At 37.7% G+C, this 10,862-nt stretch overlaps 1 protein-coding gene across 1 annotated transcript in view; it reads right to left on the bottom strand.

Annotated features, from left to right (window-relative positions):
- Positions 1-2,011: 2,011 nt before the first annotated feature.
- LACTB2 (lactamase beta 2) overlaps positions 2,012-10,862 on the bottom strand; it is a 35,062-nt gene continuing 26,211 nt past the window's right edge. The window contains exons 6-8 of the mRNA XM_020288880.2: positions 8,631-8,712; positions 7,901-7,984; positions 2,012-2,356 (exon numbers count right to left, since the gene is read on the bottom strand). Coding sequence (XP_020144469.1) covers positions 7,941-7,984; positions 8,631-8,712 — 126 coding nt within the window. The 3' untranslated portion in view covers positions 2,012-2,356; positions 7,901-7,940. The remainder of the gene's footprint in view (positions 2,357-7,900; positions 7,985-8,630; positions 8,713-10,862) is intronic.

The following is a 10,862-nucleotide window of genomic DNA, read 5'->3' as shown; positions in this document are numbered from 1 at the left end:
AGAGGAAACAAAGTAAATAATCTTGGTTGGCTATAGGAAAGTATTTACCTTATTTGAGTATGATCTGGTGGAAGTCCCTAGTTAAACTCCCTAGTGGCAGTTTCCAGTTGGCAAAGCTTGTTTCATTTTACTATTTATGTGGAACTGGGTTTTAGTTTGCTTATGTAGAAACAAACCCAAGGCACTGGAGCCATCTCAGCCTAATGGCGTCCCCATTAACTATTTTAACAGAATGAATGAATGGTGATTAATAGCAACAAGGGTGGAGGGAAAGACAGCAGGAGCAGGGTTTTTGTAGTAGTGGCATTATAGTGGTTTGGAGGAGATGACTATCAGTCCACCTCTGACCTCAAGACATACAAAGCTTGAGAGAGGAAAGATGTTCACTTAACAGGGCTGAAGGGAACTGGGGTTTTGAGGGGAGAGCCAGGATATAGTTAAAGCAGCTGGTCAGAGAGAAAGTTTGATGCAATGGCAGAAGATGTAGGGGAGTTTATTGATACCAGAATGAATTATATTAGTTATAACTCTTAGTTGAAAGTGATTGAAAAGGGAATATATTGGATCAAAAGTTAAGAATCAAAAGAAAAGCTTTGGGAACCAGGGTGAATTGTGGATATTAGGAACTAGAACCAGGCACTTGACCTCCTTGGATTTTTTTTCTACCTTTTTCTCTCTTTCTCTGTTTCAGCTTGGCTTCATTTTTCCTATTGTAAATAGACTTTATTTACATGGCAAAGATCATAGTCACTTGCCAATTCTATCAGAACAATCTCAAGGAATTACCTAGACTAGGCTGGCTTAGGTTGCATGATCATTTCTAGGTCCATTATTGTAGTCACATGCTTTTCCTGGTTGGTGTGGTAAGTTGGTTTATTACCAGAAGGTGTGGAGGAAGGAGTGTTGGGCAAATAAGAACATGAACCATCACTGGTGTCCCAGAGAACATAGTAGAAAGGTTCTGGAGGTAGAGGAACAGTGGGAAGTGGTTGGATCAGGGAAGAAAACTCCAACAGTAATATGAATGTAAGAATGAATGGAGTAGAGCAAGGCCACGTCTCTACTCTAAATAGAAATTAATTGGCTAACTAATATATACAGAAAAAATTAGCCAGGCATGGTGGTGCATGCCTGTAGTCACAGCTACTTGGGAGGCTGAGGCAGAAGGATTGCTTGAGCCCAGGAGTTTGAGGTTGCTGTGAGCTAGGCTGACACCACAGCACTCACTCTAGCCTGGGCAACAAAGTGAGACTCCGTCTCAAAAAAAAAAAAAAAGAATGAATGGAGTGACTTGAATTTGAGGCAATAGACAAGGATGATGGAGATATGCAGCAGGGTGGATTTCTAAAATAATCTTGGCAGTTACAAATAGAAGGACCTTAATTTGAATTTGTTATGCTTTCAAGAGAGTCCTTTATCCTCAGGAACAGACAGGAAAATGTTGGTAGGTAATTGATTCCTGGGGAGGCTGGCAAATGCTAGAGGCAGCAGCAGCTTCTGGGGATGCTTCATAAGGTAATTGAGCACTTAACATCTGCCAGGAGGCCACCCAGTAGATGGCTTTCACCTGAGAAGAATTAAATATTGAGTGCATCATTGTGCACAAAATGCCTTTTTAAACCGCTTCTAAAATTAGAAGGACTTATGTTTTAGGGAATTTGTGATTGGAAGAACTGAGTAGATACCTTGCAGCCACCAAAAAATGGTGTATGGCTCAATGCCTAGTAGAACCAAGGTCTTGGGGTGATGGTCGAGGATTCTTTGGAGCTCCTTTCTTGTTTGCATCAGCCCATGTGCGCCAAGACAAAACTTATGGCATAAATGAAGACAACTAAAATGTCTACAATTCTTAGAAGTCCTTGAAGCACCTTTGATATATATTATTAATTTTAAGTTCATATAAACCCAGAACATAATGTTATCACTACTTCAAATGAGGAAACAGAGGCTCAACAAAATGACTTAAGATTTCACATCCCAGGATGAAGAATGTGAATTTTATCCTATGAAATTATGGTAACATTTTTATTAAAGAGTAAATATGGGCCCGGGCACTGTGGCCCACACCTGTAATCCTAGCACTTTGGGAGGCTGATCCAGGAGGGTTACTTGAGGCCAGCAGTTTGAGACCACCCCGAGCAAGAGTGAGACCCTGTCTTTATAAAAAAAAAAAAAGAAAGAAAGAAAAATTAGCCGGGTGTGGTGGTGCACACCTATAGTCCCAGCTACTAGGAAGGCTGAGAGGCAGGAAGAGGATTGCTTGAGTCCAGGAGTTTGAGTCCATTGTTTGAGTCCAGGAGTTGCATTGAGCTATGAGGACACCACTGTACTCCAGTCTAGGTGACAGAGTGAGACCCTATCTCAAAAAAAAAAAAAAAAAAAAAGAAAGTAAATATGGTATTTTGAGGCACTTAATTGGTGTAAGCCAAAATGAAATAATAAGGAATATGTAAATGTGCTGTTAACAACACCAAAATAAAAGCAAGTTAGGTCCTGTTATCATTCCTTTTCTAAAGATGAGGAATTGATTAGACAAATATTACTAAACTGTTCCTACTACCACCACGATGAAAGAAAACAGGAATAGGCTGTATATAAGGCAATCAGTTAATAGTAGTTTATTCTAATTAGGGGATGAGCACTAGGCTAAGGAAGAAAAGAAAAAAGTATGAATCCCTGAGGCTAAGACAAATGATGGGTTTTGTCCCTGTGAAGAAGACTTTTTCATTTTCTAGGCAGTTTATCACTCCTGAGCACCACTACTTCAACATTTTCATTGGTTCTCAAACTGCCTTCAGATTAGATCCTCAAATTATAGCACAAACATTGCCCAGCTAAGTGGAGTGGGGCTTAAAAGTAATAGGAGTGACCAAGGACTACTTCAGCTTGGGCATCGGAGAATGGTAATGCTCTTTACTCAAATGGTGAGTTGGGAAATGGAGGTAATCAGGAATATGAAATTGTGGAGTGGGCAGAAGAGTTATCTTAGATGTATTGGGTTTCTTTGCATTGATGCCTGGACTTTGGGAGAAAGCCAAATGAAGGATGCCTAAGGAAAGCAAAAGATTCAGGCCTGGAGCTGGGCTGGGTGGCTCACGCCTGTAATCCTAGCACTCTGGGAGGCCGAGGCAGGCGGATTGCTCAAGGTCAGGAGTTCGAAACCAGCCTGAGCAAGAGCAAGACCCCGTCTCTACTATAAATAGAAAGAAATTAATTGGCCAACTAATATATATAGAAAAAATGACCTGGGCATGGTGGCGCATGTCTGTAGTCCCAGCTACTGGGGAGGCTGAGGCAGGAGGATTGCTTGAGCCCCGGAGATTGAGGTTGCTGTGAGCTGGGCTGACGCCATGGCACTCACTCTAGCCTGGGCAACAAAGTGAGACTCTGTCTCAAAAAAAAAAAAAAAAAGATTCAGGCTCGGGACTATGGTGAATAATTGAAGTTCAACCAAACATTTGGAAATTATTCAGCAGGGTGGTAATGGTTAAAACCACTAAAATGGATCAGCTCTCTGAGGTGGTGAATAAAAGGAAGAGCAACATATTTAGTCTTGGGGTTGTTCATGAGAGTCTGAAGTGAGCTCAGGAGCTTAATTGTGTATACATCATTTTAATAGCAATTTTCAGAGTGCTTTTCAAAGGATAGTTTCCCACAAAATCTCCATAAAATGGGATGATGTAATTTTTAAAAGCCCACAATATTCTTAAACTCTATAATCCTAATAATTGATTTATTTTAGGATTAAATGCTATTGCAAGGCATGTCCTGGTCTAATGGACAGTAGTATTATTATATTATTTCATCTGAAGTTGAAATTCATTAAAAACATACTAAATAAGCCATGTTATAAAATGGGGGAAGAAAAAGAGAATTATATTAAAGAATTGATTTCTAAGAAAAATTGCTATAAGACTAGCTTCTAGGAAGCCAAGGCAAAAAGTGAGCATGGTGAAGTAACTATGTATTGTCACATGTAGAGTTCTTGAGACCCAGTATATTATTAATATCACCCAGGCCCTCCCTCATCTGGAGATTCTGATGAATGGTCTTACAGCTGGGAAGCTGTGTATGTTTTTAAAGTTCCCTGGATGATTCTGATAATCAGGCAGATTTGACAAGCACTACTCTAATAAAGGAGACATACCAGTTCACAGGAGAGAAAAACTTTTTTTCTAGCTCTGTACTCTGAAAAAGATTTTGTTCCATGGACATTGAAGAACACTTAATAACATAGACAATATCCTCAATAGAATTAAAAAAACAAACAGAGATTTTATGTCTGTGTCTTTATACTGACCTTTGATAAAATAAAAACCAAGAACATAATGTTAAATTATTATTCTGTTGCTGTAGGAAAAGAATCATCTGGGATGACTGAAAAAATTCTTTGGCCCTCTTCAGAAATTCAAATATTAAGATGCACCATTTGTAATATTTTCACCATATTTGAAAATTGAAGAAGGGGAAGAAAGCAGGGTGAATCTATTTCTACAAAGTAGGAAATATTCCTGTGGTATAAAACTAGAATCCTTTTTCTAGTTAAACTTAATTATTAAAAGCATAGGTTGCTGGCTGGTCTGAAGGTAGTGAGTTACCTCACTTGATTGTTCACAGTCAGTTACAGATTGAATTCCTTGTTCTACTACTTTCCCCTCTTCTCACTACTGTACCTGACTACTCAAAAAGGAAAGGAAAAAAACAAAAGTATAGGTTGCTTCATATGCCATTAGAGTAGATATTAATGTCACCCTAAAAGGAAGAAGTTGATATTCAGTAGATTAAAACTTTTGGAATTATGGATAAAAATGAGAAAACTAGTTTACTAGTCTTTTGGTAGAGATGCAATTAAAACACTTAAGTATCAAAGATATCACAGTATTAATATAATCATTCATAATATAAGGTCATATACATGTGTCCTGAATTGCTGCAATCTTACATATTTGGAAACATCTAATTTGTAGCAACACATGCTTTTCCAGATTGGTCTTTATTTTCAAATACATCAAGAAAAAAATATTATTATTTTTTTTTGAGACAGAGTCTCACTTTGTTGCCCAGGCTAGAGTGAGTGCCATGGCGTCAGCCTAGCTTACAGCAACCTCAAACTCCTGGGCTCAAGAGATCCTACTGCCTCAGCCTCCTGAATAGCTGGGACTACAGGCATGCGCCACCATGCCCGGATAATTTTTTCTATATATATTAGTTGGCCAATTAATTTCTTTCTATTTATAGTAGAGACGGGGTCTTGCTCTTGCTCAGGCTGGTTTCAAACTCCTGACCTTGAGCACCGGCCTCAGTCACCCAGAGTGCTAGGATTACAGGAGTGAGCCACCACACCCGGCCAAGAAAAAAATATTAAGGGGAATGCTTCCTTATGGTCATTAGCCATCCCAAACTTCTTAAAAATACTAGTAAAAATAAGTAAGGGAATCTGCCACATAAGTGTTAGTGTTCCTGCAGATTTTGTAGAGGGTAACTTGACCAACCACGGAGAAAAAGTGGTGTTGGCTGGAGACTCTGAGGGATAGAGGCTGAGTCTTTTCTGTCTTTACATGGCTAGTTACTGAATCCTAAATTGGATTGACCTCTCAATAAGAGAAACTTTGTGGTATCGTAGATCTTTAATACTCTATGTTGTGACTGAAAAACAAAGTTGAGATCTATCATAGACCTATAAACGGCACTCTGGTGGATTCAGGTAACCTTGCGTCTAATTCTCTTTAGAAGAAGGGCTGGGCGTGGTGGCTCACTATAATCCTAGCACTCTGGGAGGCTGAGGCGGGAGGATCGCTCAAGGTCAGGAGTTTGAAACCAGCCTGAGCAAAAGCAAGACCCCATCTCTACCAAAAATAGAAATTAATTGGCCAACTAAAAATATATAGAAAAAATTAGCTGGGCATGGTGGCATATGCCTGTAGTCCCAGCTGTTCCGGAGGCTGAGGCAGAAAGATTGCTTGAGCCCAGGAATTTGAAGTTGGTGTGAGCTAGCCTGATGCCACAGCACTCTAGCTGGGGCAACATAGTGAGACTCTGACTCAAAAAAAATATATAAATAACGGTCATGAAAGTCTTTGACTTCAGTTCATCTTAATTCTCTAAGTCTTCAGTCTAGATATTACACTAGGTGCAGGAGTTCCTTTTAGGGAAAACTTTATGCTTGAAAATAGTATTCATTTAAGAAGATGAACTTAAAGATTCTTATCTTTAAACCTAAGTTAGCATTAAATAATGCATGTACCTTTCATTGTTTCTAATTCCTGATAATTTTTTTTTTTTTTTTTTTTGAGACAGAGTCTCACTCTGTTGCCCGGGCTAGAGTGCCATGGCGTCAGCCTAGTTGACAGCAACCTCAAACTCCTGGGCTCAAGCAATCCTTGAGCCTCAGCCTCCCAAGTAGTTGGGACTACAGGCATGTGCCACCATGCCCGGCTAATTTTTTCTATGTATTTTAGCTACAACATTTTACATTCCCACCAGCAAGGCACAGGATTTCAATTTCTCCACATTCTCCCCAACATTTGTTATTTTCTCTTCTTTTAAAAATATATGAATAATAGCCATCCTAATGGGTGTGAGGTGGTATCTTGTGGTTTTCATTTGCATATCTCTAATGATTAGTGATGTTGAGGATCTTTTCATAATGCTCATTGGCAATTTGTATACCTTCTTTGGAGAAATGTCTGTTCAAGCTCCTTGTAGACATTTTTGAATTGGGGTTTTTTCTTATTGCTGAGTTTACAGTTATTTTGTAATATGGAACAGTTTTGGGAATACACCAAGTTTCCAAGGCATGAGAGTAAGTGTTAGAATGATATGAAAATGCTAGGGCCTTGGAAAAAGAGGCAGAAGGATGTAAGGATTTCTAAGAAAATTTCAAGTCTTACTTTTAGGGGAGAGTAAAGGAAGTATTCTTAGGATTCTGAGCTTTTTATTATAGTATTGTAGTTTGGCAACTTTAAATAAACATTGGTGGGTTACCCTGTGAACCTAACCACCAAATAAGAACACTACTTGTATACAAAAAGGCCCTGTCTTATATCCTCTAACATAAAAACAAACTTTTTACATATAATTCATATATAAACTGATGACTATACACTAAAATCTAAACTTGGAAAGTACAGTGGTTGTACTAATGCAAGGGTCCCCAACCTATGTTGAGTTGTATAATTATTTCATTATATATTACAATGTGATAATATAAATAAAGTACACAATAAATATAATGTGCTTGAATGATCCTGAAACCATCCCCCACCCCATCCCCAGTCTGTAGAAAAACTGTCTTCCATGAAAATGGTCCCTAGTGCCAAAAAGGTTGGGGACCGCTGCAATGGATTACATAAATAATTACTTATCATATAATACTTTTAATGGGGAATTTAATATTTTTCAACTACCAAAAATTGATTTGCACAAATCATTTGTGGGATACCATTATAATACACATGATACAGAACTACAGAACCAATACATAATCATGATATAATTGATTGAAACATGAAAACAAAGCTGATATCTACAGATATAGACAAGGGTTGAGGAAAAGGAAGGATTACATAGAAATCTGTGCTGTTAACTGAAGTAGCTAGAAAAAAATACTACTATTGACCACTGGTAATAGATAACTTATATCCAAATAATTACACAAATTTTTAATATTTTTAAAGCAACCATTTTACATAATCTATTAAAAATTGATAAATTGTTAGATTCTGAATTTTTGGTAAAATGTAAGATGAAGGTTAGATAAATAACCTATATTATAGATGATGTATAATGTAATTTATATATTTTAGAATAAATATGACATTATTGTAAAGTATTCTAGGGTTATTTTCAGTGTTTTACACTCTATATTCTCTATAAATAATCCATAGTTAAGAAAACATACCATTCTCTAACAACAAAACAAAGCTTTCATTAATCTAAAACTAAAGGTTGGCTTTCCATTTCTTGTCAGGATCTGTGTTGCTAACTGTGGAAAGAAAATCAGAGAGTAAAAATTTAACAACAGATAAGTAAATGCACTGGATTTTAGGTTAACTTGTGGCTAGAAAAAGCATTCATCATTAAAATAATTTTGTTGCTCAGTATAAAGCTGGAATTTTTTTTTTGTACACATAAAAACTGAAGCTTCTACAAGAAATTTAAGTTTTGAACCTCTTGATTTTAAGGGTTAAATTTCTATAAAGATTACTAATTTGACAATTTAACACTAATAAATAATTACAGATTTACTGCTTTAATATCTTTTGAGTTTACTACCTTTATTACCGCTTAAAACCTTTGCCTGTTTTCAAATCTACCACATGTAAAATTCTTTGTGGTTCTGGGGTCTGAAAAAGAGAAGTTATCTTCCTACTATATGCCTTTGATTATCATTCTGGTTGGTAAGGACTGGAACCCTAAGAGAGATGCTAAGTCCTAACCAACTTTTGGTTCCAATTTTTGGTCAGCCGGCCTTGTGCTACTGACCTTCCTAGTTTCTGTCTCTCCAACTTAAAGAGATATTCAAAGGAGAACTTTGATAGGTGGTGTTTTTCCTAAAAGGAAACTAGTGCATCTTTGAAAATATATTAAATACTGGCAATAAAAGAATTAAAATTTGGAAGTATACTCACATATTTTTCCGTCTTTTTCTAGTTTTCTCAAATGAAGTGAAAGATTATGTTCAGCCGCTCTATGTAAATGTTCAGGAGTATTCTAAAAGAAAAATGAGGGTGAAAGAAAAATACTTGTTTTTTTTTTTTTGAGACAGAGTCTCACTTTGTTGCCCAGGCTAGAGTGAGTGCCGTGGCGTCAGCCTAGCTCACAGCAACCTCAAACTCCTGGGCTCAAGTGATCTTCCTGCCTCTGCCTCCCAAGTAGCTGGGACTACAGGCATGCGCCACCATGCCCGGCTAATTTTTTTTTTGTATATATATTTTTAGTTGGTCAATTAATTTCTTTCTATTTTTTAGTAGAGATGGGGTCTCGCTCAGGGTGGTTTAGAACTCCTGACCTCGAGCAATCCGCCCGCCTCAGCCTCCCAGAGTGCTAGGATTACAGGCGTGAGCCATCATACCTGGCTGAAAAACACTTTTTATTAAAAAAACAACACAATTTTTCTTTCTGTTTTTAGTAGAGACGGGGTCTGGTTCTTGCTGGTCTCCAACTCCTAAGCTCAAGCAATCATCCTGCCTTGGCCTTCCAGAGTGCTAGGATTACAGGTGTGAGCCACCATGCCCAGCCCAAATTATTCTTAGTTTTGATGATGCTACAGACAGCTGGCCCTATGGTTTATTGATTAGGTTATAGGATAATATCTTTGTACATTTTAATAAAAGTATGTATATTTCAACATTAAAACTCATAATTTTTCCTTCCTTTTGCTAAAATAGCAATGTAATATTGACAACTGTTACCTGAATGAAAAACAAAGCGACATTCCTTTTATTTATTTTTTTAGAGACAGGGTCTGGCTCTGTTGCCCAGGCTGGAGTGTAGTGGCCTGATCATAGCACACTGCAGCCTCAAACTCCTGGGCTCAAGCAATACTCCTGCCTCAACCTCCCAAGTAGCTGGTACTACAGACATGCACCACTATGCCTGAATAACTTTCCTATTTTTTTATAGAGATAGGGTCTTGCTATGTTGCTATGGAATTCCTGGTGTCAAGCAATCCTCCCTACTCAGTCACCTGAGTAGCTAGGACTACAGGTGCACACCAGCATACCTGGCTACCTTTTATTCTTCAAATAAGGATTATATTTCTAAAGCCCAGCTTCTTGACTAAATTCACTTTCTCTACTTCTCAGCTCCCTGAAAATGTTTTGCCAAGATCATCAAATTATCTCAGTCAAAATTCAATAGATTCTTTTAGTCTTATCATACCTGAAAGTCCACTGGCTAGTCTCTCCCTTTTGAAGATCTCTTCTCTTTTTTCTGTTGGTTACCCTCTCTCTCTTACACTTAATCTTCATTGGATATTCTTCCTAACTTCTCTTAAATATTGATGTTAACAATGAGTTGTATCATCAGCTCTCTTCTCTTTTTTACTCAGCCAACTGACCACAGCAATCGTGCACTAATGATTCCCAAATCTAAACTCCCAACACCAAACTTGCCCTTAAGCTCCAGTACCATATACTGTATCTACCAATGTCATCTTCCAGATCTTACTATGTACTTCCCTAAGATCCTTGAATGATCATTTCCAGATTATTGGCTAAAGCCCCAATTTTTTAGCTAGCAGTAAAGGTTTGCCATGATATGAGTATGCCTCCGTTTCCTCCCTTATTTCCTGGAACTCCCTTCCTGTCCATCCACATATGCAACCTGTGCTCCAGTCACATGTGGTTTCTTTGTGGGGTTTCAAACACACAATACTCTTTTATTATTCTTAGTGTTTGAACAGATTTTTCCTTCCATCTAGAATAATTTCTTTCTCCTCTAAGCCTTTCTGAAGGCTTTCCAGACAAGTACTATATATAAAGCACTTAGTATAGTGTCTAGCATGTAGTAATGTGCTATATAAATGGAAACAATTATGATAGAGCCAGTATTATGACTATCTGTTGAACATATCTGTCTTCACTAAACCATGAATCCCTGGGAACAGGGATCTGTAGTCATCTTTTTATCTGTTGAATGAATAAATCATTCTGTAATACCTAATGCCATTCCACATGCAACAGGTGCTTCACACATAATGTACAGTGAAGACACTTATGAATACACACTGATAGGTCACTGAATACTGCCAACAGAAAAGAAAAAAAAACCACACACCAAATACACTTCTGAATGCAGAATAAACTTATTTTTTGAGACAAAGGCTTGCTCTGTTGCCTAGGCTAGAGTACAGTGATGTC

The sequence above is a fragment of the Microcebus murinus genome, chromosome 7, assembly GCF_040939455.1.
Source record: "Microcebus murinus isolate Inina chromosome 7, M.murinus_Inina_mat1.0, whole genome shotgun sequence".
Lineage (NCBI taxonomy): Eukaryota > Metazoa > Chordata > Mammalia > Primates > Cheirogaleidae > Microcebus > Microcebus murinus.
This window is presented reverse-complemented; position numbering and strand designations above follow the sequence as displayed.